The 21,873-nt window shown below is 37.5% G+C and overlaps 7 protein-coding genes across 7 annotated transcripts; 1 reads left to right on the top strand and 6 right to left on the bottom strand.

Annotated features, from left to right (window-relative positions):
* Window positions 1–183: 183 nt before the first annotated feature.
* Window positions 184–1,848, bottom strand: CBG01054 (the record flags this gene model as incomplete). Its single annotated transcript, XM_002629764.2, has 5 exons — window positions 184–369; window positions 426–691; window positions 742–1,542; window positions 1,584–1,690; window positions 1,799–1,848. The coding sequence occupies 5 exons, from the start codon at window positions 1,846–1,848 to the stop codon at window positions 184–186; spliced, it is 1,410 nt and encodes a 469-aa protein (XP_002629810.2).
* Window positions 1,849–2,803: 955 nt separating this feature from the next.
* On the bottom strand, window positions 2,804–5,143 carry Cbr-wee-1.3 (the record flags this gene model as incomplete). The annotated part of the gene is made up of 7 exons (XM_002629763.1): window positions 2,804–2,839; window positions 2,884–3,271; window positions 3,326–3,624; window positions 3,691–3,828; window positions 3,938–4,285; window positions 4,330–4,838; window positions 4,891–5,143. The coding sequence occupies 7 exons, from the start codon at window positions 5,141–5,143 to the stop codon at window positions 2,804–2,806; spliced, it is 1,971 nt and encodes a 656-aa protein (XP_002629809.1).
* Window positions 5,144–6,450: 1,307 nt separating this feature from the next.
* Window positions 6,451–7,657, bottom strand: Cbr-mop-25.2 (the record flags this gene model as incomplete). Its single annotated transcript, XM_002629762.1, has 5 exons — window positions 6,451–6,621; window positions 6,667–7,105; window positions 7,156–7,253; window positions 7,300–7,521; window positions 7,571–7,657. 5 exons carry the CDS (start codon window positions 7,655–7,657, stop codon window positions 6,451–6,453), a joined length of 1,017 nt encoding a protein of 338 aa, XP_002629808.1.
* Window positions 7,658–7,995: 338 nt separating this feature from the next.
* CBG01051 lies at window positions 7,996–10,207 on the bottom strand (the record flags this gene model as incomplete). Its single annotated transcript, XM_002629761.1, has 9 exons — window positions 7,996–8,252; window positions 8,301–8,595; window positions 8,721–8,946; window positions 9,109–9,299; window positions 9,345–9,467; window positions 9,510–9,651; window positions 9,704–9,837; window positions 9,884–9,979; window positions 10,085–10,207. The coding sequence occupies 9 exons, from the start codon at window positions 10,205–10,207 to the stop codon at window positions 7,996–7,998; spliced, it is 1,587 nt and encodes a 528-aa protein (XP_002629807.1).
* A 456-nt stretch (window positions 10,208–10,663) lies between these two features.
* On the bottom strand, window positions 10,664–13,237 carry Cbr-glt-5 (the record flags this gene model as incomplete). The annotated part of the gene is made up of 8 exons (XM_002629760.1): window positions 10,664–10,738; window positions 10,786–10,918; window positions 10,962–11,188; window positions 11,232–11,441; window positions 11,487–11,737; window positions 11,781–11,914; window positions 12,527–12,737; window positions 13,006–13,237. The coding sequence occupies 8 exons, from the start codon at window positions 13,235–13,237 to the stop codon at window positions 10,664–10,666; spliced, it is 1,473 nt and encodes a 490-aa protein (XP_002629806.1).
* A 4,848-nt stretch (window positions 13,238–18,085) lies between these two features.
* Window positions 18,086–18,849, bottom strand: CBG01049 (the record flags this gene model as incomplete). The annotated part of the gene is made up of 5 exons (XM_002629759.1): window positions 18,086–18,176; window positions 18,235–18,325; window positions 18,370–18,432; window positions 18,476–18,625; window positions 18,711–18,849. 5 exons carry the CDS (start codon window positions 18,847–18,849, stop codon window positions 18,086–18,088), a joined length of 534 nt encoding a protein of 177 aa, XP_002629805.1.
* A 1,753-nt stretch (window positions 18,850–20,602) lies between these two features.
* On the top strand, window positions 20,603–21,392 carry CBG01048 (the record flags this gene model as incomplete). The annotated part of the gene is made up of 4 exons (XM_002629758.1): window positions 20,603–20,660; window positions 20,726–20,826; window positions 21,009–21,082; window positions 21,203–21,392. The coding sequence occupies 4 exons, from the start codon at window positions 20,603–20,605 to the stop codon at window positions 21,390–21,392; spliced, it is 423 nt and encodes a 140-aa protein (XP_002629804.1).
* Between the last annotated feature and the right edge of the window lie 481 nt (window positions 21,393–21,873).

A 21,873-nucleotide genomic window follows, 5' to 3' on the forward strand; every position in this document is an offset into this window, starting at 1 on the left:
TTTTCTATACGACTGAAATAAAAATTTGTAACGTTTCTTGGCTAAAATGTTTATTAGAACTAGAAAAGACAAACAGGATTGAACTACAAATAAATACATCAGGATGAACAGACAGAACCGTAAAAACAATGACCTAAATTAAAACAAGCCACCCACAAAAAAATATCACAAAATGATTTAACATCATGCAGATGGCATTACTTTGAATCGTTCAAATGCTGCTTTTTCAAGCGTCTCTCTATCATCAGGATGTGAAATTTGAATGAGCTCGTAGGCTCGTTGGCGGATGGATTTTCCCCAAAGATTGGCGATTCCGTGCTCGGTGACGATGTAACGAGCGTGGGCGCGGGTGGTGACAACGCCAGATCCCTGAAAAAAGGGTGAACATTACAACTGAAAAAATTTAATTTTTGTTTCTTACACACCTGTGTTAAAAATGGCACAATTTTTGTTTGTCCCTTCGTGGTTCTCGATGGCAATGCAATAATCGCTTTTCCCAGACCATCGAAACCATGAGGACTGGCGGCCATAAAATCAACTTGTCCTCCGAATCCACTGAAAAAGTTACGTCCAATCGAGTCAGATACAATCTGTCCAGTCAAATCGATTTCGATTGCAGAGTTGATTGATGTCATTTTGCTGTTGCGGCGAACGATGTCGATGTGATTAGTGAAGTCACATGGTGCGAAATCTGGAAAATATATACGATTTGAAACCGTCGATTTCTTTTTACAAACTCACAGAACTCGGGATTGTTATCAATCTTTTTATAGAATTCCTTGGTTCCAAAAGCAAAGGATGATACTGTCTTTCCAGGCATGAACGCTTTCTTTTGGTTATTAATAATTCCAAGGTCTATCAAATCAGTTACTCCATCACTAAACATTTCTGTATGAATCCCCAAATCTTTGTGTTGGTTCATTGCGGCAAGGGCTGAATCAGGAATCGCTCCGATTCCCAATTGAAGAGTTGCTCCATTATCAACAAGATTTTCAGCAATGAGTTTCCCGATGCGCTGCTCAACTTCGGACATCTCTTCGTTTCCTTGACGGAATGCAATCGGGCGGTCCGTCTGAACCATGGCTGCGAAATGGGACGAATGAACAGTTGTGTGGCCGCGAGTCCGTGGCATTGTGCTGTTAACAAGAGCAATGATTTTTTTCGCACTTGTAGCCGCTGCAAGTGTGCAATCAATATCGACACCGAGTGTACAGAATCCGAGATCATCAGGCGGAGATACAGTAATCAGTGCCACGTCGACGTTCAGTGTTCCAGAAGTGTACAGTGATGGAACTTCGGAGAGAAAAACCGGAGTGTAGTCAGCAGTACCCAAGTTGACATTCTTACGGTTTCCTGGACAAATGAACAGACTGTTGTTCAGAATTTTGCCACGATATTTCGGGTCAAACTGTGGACAGTTTCCACTCAGAATCAAGTGAGACATCCGAATATTATTGAGGTTCGCCGAGTCGACACGTCGACACAATGCTTCTAGAAGAACGTTTGGAGCAGAAGCATGGTTTCCCACGTAGATGTCATTATCTGAAAATAGGGATATTGATGTGATTGTGGTCTGAACTTACTGGATTCGACCATAGCCAAAGCTTCATCAGCTGGCACATATTTTGGAACGAATCCAGGCTTTGCGTGCAATAGTTTTGTGGGAAGACGTGGGCCATTGGTGAAGTTTCTGAACGAATGTTGTCGTTTTTTACTGATAAGATAATCAAATCAGAATCGCTCATCCAGTTCTTTCCAAACTGGTTTTTCGTCTACATCATTACGATGATAAACCAACCTGGACACCGTGAACACATTTTTCAGCTTGCTGGCCATTTTCAGCGACATTCTCGCTATTGGATTCTGAAATAATGTGACTGGTTAGACTAGGTTAGTGGGCAGAGAAAGGGAAAACGTGGAGTTTATTCAAATGCAAATTAAGCATGGCTTTTGGTTGTTTCTGTTGTCACAAGAGGAGGCGGTCTTTGTGTCTGATATTTTGGGTTGGGTTTTGAACGAGAAATTCGACGAGGGGTGACAAAATTACGGATAACTCAAGATGAAAAAATCAATTGTTCTTAATTGAGTGAAAAATGTGTTGCTAGACTAAGCATCTTCAGGTGAAAGTGTAAAAAGAATGGACACAAGAAGATCACTGATAAGACATCGCACTAACAAAAATACAAATACTAGAAAAATATGATTTTTTTTCCAAACTGGGCTTCTTTCATAATTGCGCAATTGCTAAATTTATCAGGTATTTAACAAAAGTTTGCAAACGACGCTCCACAAATTTCTCTTGGCGTCTATGTCTCTGACTCTCTCGCTCTCTTAAAAATATTAATTTTATTCGATGCCCAGCGAGTTTCGTTTGAAAAGAATAGAACTTTATATCAATACCACAAATTTACTTGTATTTTCGAGGTTTTTGATATGGAAGAATGATGGGAGATTTGGCGATACAGGAGAAAAATAATGTGTTTTCACAGAGAAAGAAAAAGCTACCCATACGAAAGCACCAAAAAAAAATTGAAAGGAACGAAAAAAAAAATCGAATTCCTGAGAAGAGTGTACAAAAGTCATTTGATGGAAAGAAAAGCGAGTAATGACACGAAATGTGCACGATGAAAATAAGAGGAACTTCTGGGAGAAAAGGGTATTCATACAATACTATTAGTGATGAGAAGACTACGGTAGAAATTAGAGGACGGAACATTAAAATTTATCTCTAGTGGGAATGCAAAAAAATCAATTAATCCTTTCTAGTGACCTTTTTTGAAGACTTCATTAGACGATGGTCAGGTTAGTTTTCATCCCCAGAAGATCCTTGAAACGATGCCTGAAAAATTAAGGTTCCAACTTTTCTTGATAAGAATCCCTCACCATTCTGGATCGCAACGATTTTAATCCGTTTCTCATTGGCCTTTGCCGAAGTTCTGCGGGTTCCACAACTGGCTTCTCTTTTCCTTTCTTGATCGGCTCATCTAACAAATTGAAGTTGAGAACCGGCATGCGAGGCATATCACGAAGACTTCGACGAATCCGTGGTGGACACGACATTGGAGGTGGTGCCTCGTCAATCATATTTGAGTGATCATTCCAGTCGAGCTGTTGTTCGGCAAGACGCATTCTCAGATAACGATCAGTACGTTCTTGATCCAAAATCGAGGAATTCATGCTGTCGCCAGCACCAGCGTGATGAGTAGGATCTCGGGATCCGGAGCGGTTACGGTAGCTTGGAATGAGACGCCGAGCAGATTTCGGTGTTCCCCTGGAAGAAAATCTGCTTCGTTTGAGTATTATAAATGAATTTTAGGAAACTTACTGTCTCGTTACAGGAATAACCGGCTTTTTCGGAGAACTAAGCGAGTCCTCAGCAGTTTCAATAGCCGATGAGTTAGATGACGAACACGTTGCTTGCTCCTCATCTTCCATCTCGTCGTCGAAATTCAGACGGCGTGACACCGGTCCAGTGAAAAGACGACGTTGTGAATGTGGTGGATTCTCATCATCCGAAAAATCAAATGGCGAAATTTGAGAGGCCTGTCGGAGAGCTACCCCAGTCAGCGATTCTGAGTACACCTTTGACGTTTCAGGTGTCTGGATGGGTGTGTGCTGTTGGTTCTGAAATTAAAGTTTTTTTAAGTTGAAGGGATAGCTAGCAAGCACAGTATCATCAAGCTCACTCACATTCACGAATTGCGCGCAAAGCTCGGATCTGCGGTTATTGATGGCCTCGTGGAATCGTGTAACTGGATGGAAAACAACGGACAAAAATGCCATGCACCAGACAAGAATCGAGCTCATCAAGTTACAGAAGCCGTCACGCTGCAAGAAGAGTTAGTTAAACTAACTTAGTTTGATCATTCACAAAGCAAAGGGCGGGAGAAATTGAGTTTTGAATTGCGAGCATAAACTCGCAAAAAAAAAAACTTACCATATCCATGGACAAGATGTACCTCCTTCGCGAATCTAATCGAGTTCTGATAGACAGATGCTTCCGGAGAGCGTCACTAGTTGGGCGCTTCATTGGTTCCTTATTTATCATTTGTTCGATCAAGACTCGAAGGTCGCTGGAAATTCCGACGAAGAAACGCTCAGGGATCTGCCCGTTTCGAATCTGATGCCATGCGTCTCCATTGGATGGTACGTCCAAGTCCGTAGCTGCTTCGAGAATCGTCACACCTAGACTGAAAATGTCGGAGGCAAATGTGGGCTTGCCGTTAAGCACTTCTGGCGCTAGATACTTTGAGTCGCCTTCTTCAGCAGATTTTACATCGTTTGGCTGAAATATGCATCATTAAGAAGAGAATCTCGCAAGAACCTTACATTCTTCAAGTTGATGACCAAACCAAAGTCACCCAATTTGCAAATTTTGTGTTTAGTCAGAAAGATGTTCTCTGGCTTAATGTCATCATGAATCATATCATTCGAGTGTAAATGGTGAACAGCCTCCAACAAATCCACGAAAATATTCCATATCTCGTTCTCCGGAAGAGCATGTTGTACAGAGCAGTATTGCTGCAGACTTTGTTCACATAGCTCCGTTTGAATATAAAGACGGTCAGTTTCCTCCCAAGCCCGATAGAATTTGACAAGATTCTTGTGTGGTGGAATGATCATATGACTTTCAGCCTCACGATACTTGCTCATCGAGTGTTGACGCATCGGAGCGATCGAAACTTTCACTGCATAGAGGCGGGAATCTTCACGACAACGAGCAGCGAAGACTTCTCCGAATGAGCCGCGACCGATTATTTCGTCAATTTGGAAGACTTGCTCGAAAAAAGTTTGTGTATTTGCACGATCGTAGTGAGGAGATTCCAGTTCTTGAGGACCTGAAAAAGTTAAGTTCGGATGAATTATATGAATATTAGGACATTCGCGTACCATGTGGGGTGACCAATTGCGGTGTGGTATCCTTCCGCACAGACCATATGCTTCTAGTCTGCGGTACCGTTTTGATCATTCGTGGCGCTGGACGTCTGAATCGGGGTGTGAGCGCTTGCCGTTCGCGTTTCGTCGACAACGGCGTCTCACGCATCATCACAGGAATTGGAATACGTGGCGTAGCGACGACTCTTGGGCTCGACGGCCCAACCTCTACAGAATCTATGGAGGTATTGTTCTCTGTTTCGTCCATTCCGCTAAAAAAAAACGAATAAGTAATTACTATTAGTAGGTGGGGACGGCGAAGATCTGAATAAAGATTACATTAAAAAAAAACAATTTGTTATCGATACTTCTAATTTGTGTCGTTGGTCATCAGCAGATTGAAAACAATCAAACACATAAAGAATCAAACTCGAAAACTCAGGGGCTAGACCGGTTCAAAAGCACATTTTAAAAATTCTGAGGAAATTTCAGAAATCAATTTGTTTACGACACTCCGCCTTTTTTGCAAGATTTTTTATTAGCCGAATTGTTGTTTTTTTTTTGGTTTATTGACCCGGAAAAACTTTTGAAGAGGAAAATAATTACTGGAGCCGAGAAAATATCGAAAAAAGTATGGAAAAAAACATACAAAAATAGAAAAATGGGACACCAGTGACACAATGTAATTCAAATAAAGCGCGCGAAAATGTGAGGACGCAAACACAGCGACGTGCAGTTACACACAATTGCGCACCGTAGCCACGGCTAAACTATTCTTACTCTAATAAATAATACTCTTGTCCGAAATCAATGCACGTTGCGGCCGAGAAAACAACGGTGGGCGGAGCTTAGCTCCCACAGAGAGAACCTTACTGTATTTTTCAAATTATTGCACGCGCCTTTAATACAGTACCTCACCATTTATCGAATTTTCTCAAATTTCTCTCATTTTTTTGCTTGTTTCTGTCTAATTTTGTGTAATTCTTATAAATCTTTAATTTATTTTTCTTATAAAATAGAAAAAAAAAACAGCCAAATAGGGCCCAAAATAAAAAACGTCCGAGGTACGGTATTTAAAGGCGCATGCATCAATTTGTTTTTTCGCTGTGCGACCGACGATGCGATTTTGATTAAATTTTCGGCCGCAACGTGCAATGATTTCGGACGAGAGTAATAACAATATTTTATTTAGTTCAGAGAAAACAGTAAATCTTTCTTTTTTTGTTGATGAAGTTTTAAGAGAAAAAAGTCGGCGAACTATAATGAAAAATATTCAGGACAATCATGGGTGAACATTAAAAAAGAAAATAGAAGAATGGAACCGTAGAACGGAGAGGTGCTATTTTTAGATTTTTACATGATTTTTACTTTTTTTTAACTGGAATTTTCTTAAGGATTATGTGAAGAAAGACTTAAAGATCAATGCCTAAAGCGAGTTTTCTGGAGAAGAAGAAGAAACGATTTCTCATGTTTTCGGATGCACTACACAAAGCTGGGAATTTGTAAGGGAACATTTTACATCAAGTGGAAATCAGTGAATAATAATGGTAGTAATAATAATAATGGACGTCGATTCTAAACTCGTAGTTCTTGTATCTGCTTGATAAGATACGCCTTCTCATCGTTGAACTGCTCATCGTTGGTTCGATCATTATGGAAAGCCGTCAGAAATTCCACAAGCTTGTCGCGATTTCTATTGAGAATATCGGTGATTGGGCGCGGCTTGTTTGGATTCGCAACGAAAATCTGAAGAAAAATGAAGAAAATTAAGACAACTGAGTAAATAAATACTTTGAAAACATGGAATGCCTCATACTGAATATTGCGTCTTTTATCTCTCAACAATTCCATGACAGTCTTCAAATTCTCAGGACTTGTAATATATTTGTTCATTGTACTGAAGTTGTGACGGTCCAACAAAAGTTCTCCAAGCAGTTTTAACGATTGTCGACGCGTCACATAGTTTTCGGAATTCGTTAGCGCGGCGTAGGCAGTGAAAAACCGATCGTAATTGTTATCCAAATATTCGGCACACATATTCTTATGCTTTGTCATTAGATCCTTGAAAGTGGAGAAGGCGTCAGTGGCGATATCGAAGACGTCAGACTGAACGAAAACGAAAAATCGTTGAAAGTATTCAGAATACAGAACGATACGAGCAAGGTGCTCATGACGGACAGCCTCACGGAGCATAGATCCACATGTCAGAGCGATATCCGGTTGTTCGTATCTGGAAAACCACTAAATTGAGTTTTGAATTTAGAGAAAGAAATAGATTACCCCAGAAGAAGAGTGATAAGAATTTCAGGACGAGCAGCCAAATATTCCACAGTTGGCGATCTTGTGCCAATTTGACGACGGAGTAAGTTGTTGAAAACCTAGAAAACATCACATGAATGAATTTTCCATTTAAATTTCTCTCACCGACGCCACATCTTTCTTGCACTCAAACTCGAACTTGTGCAAATGTTTGATGAGCATTGGAAGGATATTGGCATTGTACACTTCTTGTGCCAATTGTGTCACTTGCTCGTTATTCGGCTCATTGGCGTCGGATCCGTAGATGAATGTCTTGGCAAGAGCCAACATTTTCGCGGTTTCCTCGATGGCTTTCTCCACTTTTCGCTCGTTTTGTGTGGCGCTTTGCTGAAAGGAAGCACGTTTTTTCATGGAATTTCAAAATCAAAAAGCTTACTCTGTCAATAACCAACAGCGCGTCACGCAGATTTTTGACCACATCTGCTGGCGTTTTGTCTGCTTTCCCAAATAACGGCTTCAACATTTCTGCGGAAAGAAATGTACTCTGTAGAAACTCTTCAAAAAAAAGTCAATAACGAGTAGGAAAGAAAGATATTTAGCCGAAATTGCTTTTGAAACAAATGGGATTATATGAGGAAATCGATTCTCGAAACAGAGGAATAAGATAGACTTTTTTCAGCGGTATTTTTTGTCCACAAGAAAAAAATTGTAGCGTGTGAAAAACGGGAAACGAAACCGGTCATGCAAATCAATGGGGGAATATGAAAATATGACAGAAAAAGACATAAATCTAAAACAATTTCAAACAAAAACATGTGAAATTAACAACAAAAACAAAAACTACTCTATTAAACCACAATTCTATTTATTTTTTTCTTCTTTCTCCTCTTTTCTCTTGAAATACTCAGTTTGTTTTTCATCTACAAAATGCTTCGTAAGGAAGAACCAGTACAACAAATCGTCGAATTCTCCAGAATACGTTTCCTTGAGCCCCAGCTCTTGATACTCTCTCAACGAGTAATAAATGGCTTCTATCGTGGCAAGACCAGTCTCCGGTACTTTATGTTGGGGTCGCCAGAAAGCTGTACGGTAGGATTGAAGTGACACGTGTTGGAGGCCTAAAGAATGGAAAACTAGTGTTTTATTCGGAGCTAAAAACCTCCAACCTTGAATCTGCGGTGTCTTCTGCATGACTCCAACTTGAAACCATGTGCAGTCCAATACCACTATTCTTTTTATCTCGCCGCGCGTCCGCACGAACTCCTCTACAGAAATCGCTGAGGCACTAGGGAAAATGATTGCAGTTGTCCGTCGTTCCTCTTCAGAATCCTTTGAGTAGTCATGAACATCTGGATAATCGAATACGCGTGTCTGATCAGGTGCAACGATTTTACAGTGGAGCGCACTGCTTTTGCTGTTTTTCTCCTTTGGATGTTTGATGATGTCGACGGAGCAGGGCAACTGAAAATGGATAACACTACGATTAAAAATGTGGAGATTGGGACTCAATTTTCCTGACTCAAGCATTGAGTCAGAAAAATCAACACCTCTGAACTATGACAAGTTTTTGGAAATTCAGAATTTACCTTAACACTCGGCGTAAAAACTCCCGGCTGTGGCGTTCGACAATCGTAACAAAAGTACATCCGGCTTGCTTTGCACTTTGGACACATGGATTTCACACACTTCGCAACTGGTTCGAAGCTGGAGAGATGAACATCATGTTCACTGATTACTGACATTGCTGAAATTTCGAAAAAATAGCGAACCCAAATATAAAGAAAAAGTAGCAAAGAAAATATATTAATTTGACTGGGGATAAACCAGAAAGAAACAAAGTAGGAGGTTGAAATTGTTACTACAAATATATATTCACACTGCAACCAATTAATATAACAACAATAAATATCCCGTTTGAATGAATGCTATCATCACAATTTTAATATACTTTTAACATTGGAATAACCATATTATGCTACTGGAATGGTTTCCTGAACTGCCTTAACATCCACAATCGCTTCCCCGACCATTTCATCTAATTCTTCTAGAACGACGTGGAAACCAAAATGCAAGTAGAGGATGAGCAATAAATTTGCTCCAATCGCGATTCCAATTAGCATTAGTCTGTTGGCAGGGAGGCGAGACTGATTACATATAATAAGTCCCTAAATTTTTTTTGAATATGATATGGAAACTTTGTGACATTTTACCATTCGGAGAGCGGACGGGACACAGAAACTAGCGAGTAAAACGAAGAAAAATAGGTGATCGTGAGATGAGTGAAATACGGAGGTGAGGAGAAGGACCAGACATTGGGATGTCAGAGAGTAGCCCTGCAAATGATTCAATTTTCAAATTTGGATTTTCAAACTCACAAAGCTGGATAAAATTGTCAAAAACGGTTGTTCGGCGGCGAGAAGGAAACACGCGATCCATAATGCTCCAGAAATCAGCATCCAACTTCCAAAGCATGTGAAAATTGCCGTTCCCATCAAAGTTCCATTTTGAATTACAATCCTGGAAGAAAAACGTTTTTCAATCGTTTTTTAAAAATAAAAATCAACTTTACCCGCTCGTTTTCATATGATACAACAAAAGAGCCACCATTGTCAGAATAATCATCGTAGGACCGTAAAGGTCTGGAGATACTTGAATTTGTGACGGTTTTCGAGGAATAAAGGAACGAATTAGTCGGGTACGGACCTTAAAATCCATGTTGCGAGTAAACTTTCAATAACTTCAGACTTACTTCTGCCGGATCCACATCGAAATACGGGCGGAACAAATCAATGCGACCGTAAGATTGAAATGTGTCCTGAACTTGCTTTGATCCGGCTTCCCACATCTGGAAGCTTTCTATATTGTTAATAAATAGTTCGTTGTGAGATTTTACAACCTTGTCTGATCTTTCAGACATAAAAACTTTTCTGAACAACCGTTTTCACCGTACCATTTTTCCTAGCTGTGCTTGCATACCGAATTGCCCGTTTTGGTTATCGCCGAGACCTCCGGCATTGCTATTCGATCTTTGTCGAGGCGTCTTTTCATATTGGTTATAATATGACGGCTCCATATGTGTTTTTACTGAAATTTTCGGAATTTTGTTCATATTAATTGAAGAATTTCGATACAATCTAGAAATTTGCCATTTTAAAGGTGAAAAGCGATTGGGAAATCAATTTAATGCCGACAACACGAAGAAGTGCAATCGTGCCCCATCGGTGAAAAACCGTCGGCGCCAGTTTCAAAATTTGTTTTTTTCCGACCGAATTCTCTTTTTCCAGCTAAAATATCAATTAATAAAATTAAAACAAAGCAATAATTGTATTTGTGAGATTTAACACATTTATTATTCGATATACAAATCAAAAACCAAATATTAAAGCTTATATTTAACAGAGAAGTCGGTGGAGTCACCGGGATATTTCTTCTCCCGACTTTTCGGGATTTAATTCTAGAAAAATCTAGAAAATAATTGGAAATGCTGTAATGGGAAAATTGTCATAAAAAAGTGAAGGGAAAACAATATTTATACATGTTGGATGGTCTTGTGGTTGTTGTTCTCTTGTTCGATTTCCTTTTCTAACTCATCAAAGTTGACACCCTGTAAAATGAAGTATTTCGAGATGTGCGAATTTATTCACAACTCACATGAGCTTCCACAAAAGCATGAGCTTTCTCAGCTTCTGCCACATCAGCATTCAAATGATCCGCACAAATATGATGCACAAATCCACAACCTAAAGCATCTCCGATAACGTTGACCGAAGTCCGGAGTCGATCCCTGAATTCGAAAGAAGCTGAAAAAAATAGCGAAAAAAACTTACAAAACCCAGTCTACAGCCAAAATTAGAGAAATATCGTTAGCTGGAAGTCCTAAAGCAGTCAAAACAATCAGCATAGTAACGAGACCCGCCGATGGGATAGATGCCGCACCAATAGATGCTAACGTGGCAGTTATGGATACTGTAATAATTTGACCAGCCGACAGATCCAAGCCGTTCATTTGAGCAATAAAAATTGAGGCTGTCGCTTCATACAAAGCAGTTCCATCCTAAAAGCTGAGATGTATTCGGTCCAAATATTTGAATGTTTACCATGTTCACCATTGCTCCGACTGGTAGTACAAACTTAGTGACTCTTGGATCAATTCCCAGTTTATTGAGACATCGGAAAGTGACTGGAAGAGAAGCAGCACTCGAAGAAGTACCTAATGCAGTCATGATGGCTTGTCCGAGACCACTTAAAAACTTGTATGGATTGTGACGAGTTCCAATGACATAAATCAGGGGCAAGGTGATAAACGCCTGAAACTTAGTAAATTTTTAGCGTTTTGAATTGCTACAGCGCACCTGAATGCCCAATCCCAAAATAACAGTGAACACAAAAAGCCCCAACACTCGTGCGGTTTGCCATAAGTCAGAAACTTCCAACATTTTTTGAGCAATCAGTGATGGAATTCCAATCGGTCCTAGCCACATAATAATCATAACCATTCGAGTGATAACAACATCCAAAGCATGGAATAGATTAGCTAAAGGCTTTGCCTCTTCTCCAATTTTCGAAATCACCAGACCCATGACAATACAAAACACAATGATACCTGGAAGATAATTTTCTGGGTCATAAAAATGTGTTAGTCTTACCCAGTACATTCATCCCATCAACATATCCAGTTTTCAATTCTGTTTTTTGTATTCCGTTAGAATTTGTTACGTTGACATAGTGGGTTTGGTACTGAGAAAATGTGGCTCGCATTATATTTTCCGGGAACGCATTTCTAAAAAAAGTTTCGAGTTAATATTCAGTAATGGACAAAATACCGTAAGACCCCCTCTTAACTATTAACTTTGAGACATTTTTCCTCGGTTCCTGTTAAAGGTATGAAAAATCTGTCAATATATAAATTGTTTATCATATTATCAAAAGCATTATATCAGTTGACAACTTTTTTATATCTCTCAAAGGAACCGAGATAATTGAGCTTAAAGTTGACAGGGGGGGGGGAGCCTTTCTTACTACATTCTTTATGTTACATTCTTTATGCTTCCTGCTCATTGGGTAGAAAAAGCAAAATTAAATTTATTTAAAAAACACAATTGTCCTATTGTTCCGAAGTTTAAGGACATACGTAACAAACATGGAGGTTCATTTTTTTCTTCTTTTTTTTCATCATGTTTCTTTATGAAATCTGTCAATAGCTGAAAAACTATTTTTTTGAAAAAAGTGAATGCAAAGTTTTTAATCTAGGGCTGTTTTATAACCTCCGAAATTTTTCAAAGTGATCGGACGCTTGATAGCCAAGCTTCAAACTCTTGAAAATGACAAAAAATCAACGGCAAAAATACGTTTTTGTGTATCTTATTGACTGTTACTGTATATCCTAAGTTACCTGAACAAATCCAAAAACTTTTGAGCAGCAGATTCATTTGCAGTTGCCCCTTCTTCAATTCCCATTTTTTGTTTTATAGTTGGATCTCCTGGGTGGATGATGGAGACCACTATGATTCCAAGAATAACCGCATGTGTAGTAGTAATGACGTAGTACATAACAGCACGAGACCCCAAACGCCCTGACGTTTTCCCATCCAATTGGGATAGTCCTAAAAGCTGTATACTTTATACCGTCCAACCTGTAATAGATGGGCTCCCACACTGTCAACATTATGCTCAATTATCTCGGTTCCTTTGAGAGATATATAAAAGTTGTCAACTGATAAAATATTTTTGATACTATGATAAACAGTTTATTTTTTGACAGCTTTTTATATCTTTAACAAAAACCGTGGAAAACTGTCTTAATGTTACAAGTTAACGGTTCCCTTTTCTTACAGGTCTTACGGTATTTGGCTCAGGTTCAATAAAAATTACCTGACACAATACTAGCAGCAATCAAAGGCAACACCATTGCTTTCAACATATTCATGAATAACTCTCCGGGGAACCCAACATATTTAACAATTTCTTGAGACGGTTCCAAGTTTCTTAACACTCCTCCAATTATCACTCCCATCACAATACCAGCCATTGTCATTAATAAAAGCATGTTTTTGGTGAGCCAAGATGTCCAACGAGCCCCACACTTGTTTGTGGACATTCCCATTTTTTAAGCTGAAACTAGATTCAGGTGAAAGTTAAATTTCAAAATGTAAGGTTTAATCAAAAAGCTAGAGAACCTGAGAAGCTTTCATCTCCTGAAACAATGAAAGAGAGCTACAATCCAATAAAAGCGCAAGAACTCATGTTTGTGCACTCTTGCACGATTAGGTCGTATCTTGTATCGACCTCTTGAGAGAACTAGATCACCCGTAAACGGATATGGATAACGTTGCACAACCCAAAACAGACAAAAAGGGAGAGAGAGACCATTCACCAGATCATAAAAAAATATATGTCTGCATAAAGAAAGTGGTTTTCAAAAAAAAAGTGGGCGGGTCTTAAATCGTCCATCTCTAACTCTCTATCTCTCATGAGAACAAAAGGGGAAACATATGATTGTTATGCCGTATAATGTTTTTTGTATGCATCGGTTTGTGTTTGTTACAATAATACAAAAAACTGTAGGTTGATAAGTATTTGAACATGGAATGTACGGAAATTTGGGTGGGTCTTATTGATGAATAACAGAAACATTAATTGTAAGATTTCTGATAGTTATAGACTACGAAATTTCACATAAATGTTTTCCGTTGATTTTTGTCCATTTTCAGGAGTCTGGAGCTTGGCTGTCAAGGTGTCAGATCACTTTGAAAACTTTGAAAGGTTCAAAACAGACCCGGACCGAAAATTTGGCATTGATATAATTTTGGAAGACTCCTTTTTTTGGATTTCTGAAGGACACATTTTTTCATGTTTTCCGTACAAAACCACCCAAGGTAGGATATCTTTAAGAAATCGAAACTTTCAAAAAGTTCTGTGAACGCAAAGCTTTCAATTTGGGTCTGTTTTATACCTCTCAAAATTTTCAAAGTGATCCGATCGGTGTCTCGACAGACGAGCTCCAAACTCCTGAAATGGCCGAAAATCAACTGAAAAACACATTTTTGTATATATTATTGACCGGTAGTGTATATCTAGAGACACAAATACTAAAAAATAAACGAATTATTTGTAAATCGTATTCGAACTAGTAACTTTTATCCAATCCCAGTACACTTGTACTAAAAAAAACACACTCTGAATGGGGTGGGAACAATTATCCTTTCACGAATGGTTCATTGAATCCATGATTTTTTTTTGAATTTGTTAAACAATATTTTTCACTAACAATGAGAATATTCTTAACTCTTTCCAAGAGAAATGATTAAAAATGGCTACTAAATTCTTCTCAAAACGATTATATACATAGATAGTTCAAAAATTTGAAGGTGCATAAAAGAGGCAGAGGGTCAATGGGGTGGTCTACTCGGTAAATGTGGGCAACTTTGGGGCAGAAGTTGGGCGAATTGGGCTGCGGGCCGACTTTGATCCAAGGCTGGGCAGAAGTAGGGTAAAAGTCCAACGGCGCGCAGAGGGGCAAAGGGTGGGCAGACGCTGAGCAGAAGCACAGAAGATTGCGATGATGCAGCATTTTTTAACGGTTATAAGTTTTAAACATATTTTTCATACGTTTTCTATTAATTTTCTTACGATTATCTCTAAATTTTTTCAAATACTGTCAATTTCTTATCCTTTTTTTTCAGTTTTCAACGAAGGAACAGGAGGATGAGTGTCATCGATGAGTGGAATCGGGGCAAGCGAAAAAAAAACGAGAAGCCATTGTGAGCATAAAATAGAATGAGTTTTTTAATGTTTCATTTTAAGAGATGGAATATCAGTTAGCAAGTATTCAACATGGAAGTCCAAAAATGACTCGAATTTGCTTCCCGCTTTGATACTAATCTACGAATATGGGGACAAATGATATACTATTTCCTTACATTCAATGAAAATTAAACTCTCCTTTAATACTAGTTCGTTTCACCTTGAACCCACTACTCTTCTGACTTTTAAAGAGGCATAAAGTAAAACCACATGTCTTCTTGTTCTTTGTAGCTGATATCAGTACGCAATCTCCTTGAAAAGATCATTCTACACACTTTCGAACTTCTGACGTAGACAGTATCACAATATCAGTCATAAGATTAATACATGTCTTTTTTTGCAAAGGAGAACAATTTTTTAGTAAACAGAAGGTAATTTCGGCGAACGAATGGAGCCAAAAATTGAAATAAATTTTTGTGTTTTCATTTGATAACCAATGCAATGACGAAAAAAAACACATGCAGTTAGAAATTTGTAAATGGAACACTGGTCTAATTTCAATGCGCGCTGCGGCCGGAAATTTGAGGGTGGGCGGAGCTTAGTAACGGTAGCAAGATCCTTTTAAAGGGAGATTTAAAGGAGCGTGTATTTTCTCAATAATTTTCCGGTCTATCTTTTCTCGATTCTTCGATAAATTTCTGATAGAAGGGCCCTCGGCGAGGGGCTTGGAAAAATGGAAGGGCCCAGTAATATTAGGTTGGTAAAAAAAGTAATGCGCGTTTTTGATTCATTACAATTTCATGCAAAACTAGGATATTGGTCAAAGAGCTTTCAGCAACATTATCCAACAATTATTGCCAACGCTTGATCAAATTTTCGATGCCTCTCTTGAGAACTACACCGGCTGTAATCCGAAAGAGGTCGCACAAAACGCGCATTACTTTTTTACCAATCTAATAGAAGGGCCCCCTACAAAATGTTTCTTGAAATTAAAGAATCTTCCGTACATTTTCAGAGAAAAAAGTTCCGGGAACTCCACAATTTGATACAAATTCTTTGAAACGCAATTTTTTAAAATAAAAACTTGCTCAATTTTGGTTAGATTGGCAGTTGTCATGAATTTTAGCGAAAATTCGTCAAATTTCTTAATGAAATGTTTGAAAAAATGGCTGGAAAAATAGAAGGACCCCCTGTAATTGAAGGGCCCCTCTAATAGAAGGGCACTCCGAAGGTATCTTGGAACAATAGGAGGGCCGGCCCTTCTAATACAGGTTTTACGGTATTTAAAATTCATCGACAAATCAAAAAAATATACCAATTCAATCAATTTTGTTGAAGTAACAGCCCATTCTGTTTCACCCGTTAGTTTCCGGTTAGATTACCCGGCTCAGTTCAGGTTCAACAATTTCAGACAGAGTTTCTCTTTCCGATTATTTTTGAATAATTTTGGATTAACACTGGCTTAGCATGTTAGAATGGTGGTGACTAAAAAACTGGTAGCAAAAATCACAAAATGTTGATGGAAATTTGAAGTTGGAGATGTGAGGGAATTTTATATGATATGAGAAATTAGGCGAGAATACATATGTATATATTTGAGGTCAAAAATGAAGCACGTCACGGAAACCGATAGAACAAGGTGTGTGATAATTTGCATATTTTGTAGATCAGACTATCATAAAGAAAATAAGTTTTTGATCTAGAATGATTTATCAGAAAAATTGACTGGGACCGATCTGATGACCATTAGATTTCCAGTCTGTCTAGCTACTAAGGGTAAGAGTTCGTCTGTGAAAACCATAAAAATGATAGGCCTGCGTGCTTCATAGGCTATACTGTATAGCCTTTACATCATAGAAAAACATAGAAAATCAGATTGAAATTAAATAATTTTCAGGCGCTTTTATATTGTATTTTAGGTTCAAGTGTAAACTGTATGTTCTTTTGATCTTCAATTTTGACACCTCGCAATAAATTAAACAACATTTTTTAACAACAAAAACAACAACAACAACATTCTTCTGAATACTTCTTCTTTTTTTCTAATAAATCTTCTAAAATACAATATCAAAATCAATTAGTTTGTATGTATACAACTCGTACTACAATCATCATCACCTCTACCACAGCAAGAAGAATACAAAAAAAAACAGGTATCTTCTTTTTTTTATCGACGCTCTTGGTGGCTGTGTTTATGTTATATGGGGGTTTGTGAGTGCGTAAAAAAGGTATCATGACTGCATAAATTAGTTTCATTGGTGATGAGACAATTTGTGAGTTTCAAAACTGCAAGCTAGGACTTAAGATACCATCTCTGTCACTTGCTTTGAGGAAAATCATTTGTATTGATTACAAGTCTCGAATATTATTCTGCACATTAATGTATCGATCATCGAAAAAATGTTTTTATCATCTTTTTGTGTCTTAATCAGTAGCTGAGATATCGTATACCTTCTAATAGAACCCCATCCAAATCGTCGAATTTGAGCTCATATATCTTGTGTAAGATATCAAAAATTAGTCAACTGACAAAATGTTTATTATAATATCAGCAACAATTCATCAGTTGAATTTTTCTTGATATCTTTCATAGAAAATGAGGTAGACGGGATCAAAGTTGACGGTGTAAGTGGCGTTTACGGCAATTGGGATCAAAATGACAAATTTAAACTTTTAGATGGCAAGATACGGAACTACCGGGAAACCTGTAACAGAAGTATCCTTTAATTTTCAACTTTGAGTTACTTTATCTCGGTTCCTGTCAAGGTTATATAGAAGTTGACTGATCGATTGTTCACCATAAAATTACAAACATTTTATCAGTTGACATATTTTTGGTATTTTGCATAGAAACCGAGATAATTAAGCTTAAACTTGAAGGCCCGCATATTACAGGTTTTACGGTAATTTGTTTAAAATTCGTTTTTTTTTTGGAAAATAATCGACTTCCGTATTTTTTTTTCGTTTCAGTTTTTTTTAAATCTCGAAGTTATTCTCTTTGGATCACAGAGATACAACGTGCTGCCGTCGTGCTATCATCGTGTTCAATATCGTTCTCATATCTATTTTAGTTCTCTCATTGAACCATCTCTCATTGAACCTAATAACATTGAGTTCAATGTCATTTCAATTAGAAACCTTTGTGAAAAATAGAAAGGTAAGAGAAGAAAAAGTCATGTTTACTATAATATTCAATTTAAAAAACTAGTCATCCAGATAATCTTTTCAATTTCCGAACTTGTAAAACTGTGGTCACCGGTATAGTGGATACAATTTTTTGCACTCGAAGCAGCCGTTTCCTAAAAACGTTTATGTTTTAATCGCTTTTTCAGAACCTGTTTGGTTTTAAAAACTTACTTGACAAGTAATCTTTTAGCCACTGATGGTTTCCGATTTGGAAAACTTATAGGTTTCTTGGAAGCCATGGAATGGTTACGAGATAGTGGTCCTACAGAACTTTAACAAAGTTGGGAAAAGCTCTTGAAACCTTACTGGGTAATCGGTTTCCTCCATTTTCAAAAATGACATTATATTCTTGGAGGCACGACTCGGGTACTGTAATAATTTTAAACCTATAATTCAATTTCTCTTAACATACTTCGAAAGCATTGTGTCTTGTTTCTTGTTCCAAATCTCTTCCCACATGCAGACTTTGTTAGCAATGGGTCACCACAGGAACATCGGGATCTCAGAGATTCTCTGGGTACTAGGAATCGATAGGATCGTTTGTTAAGCAGTGTGGGATCACCTGAAAAAGATAAAAACATTTTAAAATTTCTTTAGCGCTCCAAAGCAATGTTCCTTGATAAGAGAAAAATAAGAGTGTAACTCACAAATATAGCTATTATGCGCCAACCATTTATACAGATTCACTCGCCTTGGTGGCAAAGCTGTTGCATAATTGAAATGAATTTCCAGAACTAAAGCTGATATTAAAAATAACATATTAGAAGATTGTGAATATATCTGCATCTGAAAAAAATCCTTCAAGAATTCTATGAAATAGCAAAGAGAGAAGTAGGGCTAGCACAATTAAAAATATCATATAAGTATAGTAAACCTGAAATACTATATTTTCAGAAAGATCAAAAACGTTTTCTGATGGAAATTATTTGAGAGATTTCATGATGATGGTCATTTTTATTTGTTTTCCGACCTCCCACTTGTCGGAAACAAAACACTTAGCAGTTGAGAGAAATTTCATTTCACACTCAATATACATTACTATTTGAAATTTAAAACAGGAAACAAAGGGATTGCAGAAAAAGTATTTTTAGATGTCTTTGGACACTCCTTTGGACACTCTTTGAAACGATAAATATCTTCATTACAATTCAGTTTAGATTTTGTGAGATGCTGGCGACCATGCTTTTACCGAAAACTCTAGAAAACGGTTCAGAAAACTCGTCAAATTCACAGAAACAATTACTGCTTCATGCCGTATCGGTTTCTGGGCAGGACCTTCTAAATCTACACATTTCCCCGAGATTATCAGGTGCCATTTTGTTGAATTTGACCCTAACGTAACTTTTATAAAAGATCATTTCAGTACTGGTCAATAGGATGTATAAAAAAACATATTTTTCAGTTGATTTTCGGCCATTTGCAGGATTCTGGAGCTCGGATGTCAAGTCTCCGATCACTTTGAAAACTTTGGAGGGTGTAAAAAAAACCTAGATCAAAAACTTAGCATTCACAGAAAACTAGGAAAGTCTCTGAATGCAAATGCAAAGTTTTCTATCTAGGTCTGTTTTATAACCTCCAAAAATTTTCAAAGTGATCCGAAACTTGACAGTTGAGCTCCAAACTCCTGAAAATGTTCAAAATTTACTCCAACAATCACTCCACTGTATATTTCTCACAACTTTTTCATTTCGCTGTATCCATTTTGGACCTCTTATCACCTGATAATAAGACCTAAAAAAGTGTGATCAAAACCTTTGTACCATTTTGTTACACTAACTCAACACCCACGTTATCTTTTCATCTTTTGAACGTTGACCGTGTGAAGATGAGAAAACGAATTGAATCATAATATATAGGACACATCACCTATTTTGTTTTCTCACAATGAACATTTTGATTTTTTGAAAATATCGCTTGAAAATCAAACATCAAAGGAAGTTTGACCGGATTTACAGTCATTTTAACTTTCAGATGTAGTTGGGAGTGTTTTGGAATTTCTATCAGTTCGAATAAAAAAAAATACGACTCTTAAAACTAACATGTAAAACTTCCAAATCAAGGATTCTCCCCATATTCGGTTTAAGGCTTTTTGTCTTTAACGCTGGTTTTAGATGCCCCTTTTCAAAACTCTATTAAAGACCACAAAATTTTAACCAATTTTTACAGCATTTCAACACATTTCAAAAATCAAACCCCATAAAAACAGTATCATCTTCTATCTAAAAAATTTCTCCTCACTTTTTTTCTTCATCTCGGCTATCCGATTCTGCACGAATCGACTATTAAAAGACCGCGTGCCTTTTTATCAAACTTCTATGAATCTTCTATCTGTCTAACGTCTCTTCATCAATCTAGTCTTTTCTAGAAAGGGGTCTGGAGGTCAGTAATGGTATATAAATAGGAATGGGAATTGATAAAAATCAAATGATTGGGTTCTGTTTTTTTCTCTATGATTCTGATTTCCATTTTTGTCACATTTCGTTCTACTAATTAGCAGAAGAACCAGTTAGAATCTCATTTCTCAAGTTTTGCAGAAAAAATGTTCTTATCTACAACAACCGTGCAGAGGATATTCGTTTTATTTTTAAATCTGCCAAGTGAGTTTTAAAAAATAAATATATATAAGATAAACTATCTCACTTTCAAAAAGGCTGAATTACAGTAATCTCAACATTCAGTCTACTTGATAGAGTACATGGAAAAGATGTGCGAACTAGTATACCCGATTTTAGAACTTCGGATGCAGATGTTGGAATGAGATCGGTAAGTTATATACCGTAAAACCTTTAATAGAAGGGCATCTTAATTTTTAAATTTGAGTCGATTTATCTCGGTTCCTATCAAAAGTATAAAAAGTAGTCAACTGAAAAATTGTTTATCATAATATCACAAACACTTCATCAGTTGAAAATTTTCGAAAGCAAAGCGAATTTAACAAATTTTAGGCACATTTCATTGGTTCCTTCCGAGGACAACCAATTAAAACAAGGCAACATCATGCGTTTATAGACGATAATGGGTAAGCATTAAAATCTCAAGCGTCTCTACTATAAGCATGACACTCTCTAGCTTATAAAAACTCTAGGTTATAGAAAAAATCGGCATGGAAAAAAAAGTTGAAAAAATAACAATTTTGCAGCGTTCCCATTCCACTGCTTCCATATCATGAACATTTCTCTACAGGATCCGCTGAATCACTTTCTTCTCCTCTTCAGAATAAACATAAGGCGCTGATGCGTGAGCGTAAAATCTTCAAATGGGCCAAGGAAATCGGAGGAATCGCCAAAAAACGAAGAAGGAGAAGTGGATGGAGTAGTGGAAGAACATAGTAACCTATTTATCATGTACATTTTGTGATGAATGTGTATAAATATTTTGACTGATTGCCTCTTGTGGAAATAACTTTTTAATTCAATTTCCAGAAGTTTTGAATAGTTTTTTATTTAAAAGAACATATTTTATTACCAGATATGTTACAGAACGAGAAATTATTAAGCACAAGAATAGCTTGCTAAGTGTCCACCTTGTCTTCCGATTTTTCCTTCTTAACCTCCTCTTCCTTCGTCTTCTCTTTCTTCTCCCCTTTTACCGAATGTTCCTTACTTCTGTCCTTCTTCTTTTCCTTGTTTTTCTCATCTCCATCCTCACAGGTGATTCGCGGACAATCCGTTACGGACGCTCCGCGTTTGCGCGCGGTTGAAATAGGAACCGCATAAGGACCGTGCGCGAACCGTTTTTAGTAAATAGCAGTACATTATTCGGATTGATCCGTATTCTGTCCGTTCGCGAGCTCCGTATCCGTATGCGGTT

Source organism: Caenorhabditis briggsae (assembly GCF_000004555.2).
Source record: "Caenorhabditis briggsae complete genome, chrII, whole genome shotgun sequence".
NCBI lineage: Eukaryota > Metazoa > Nematoda > Chromadorea > Rhabditida > Rhabditidae > Caenorhabditis > Caenorhabditis briggsae.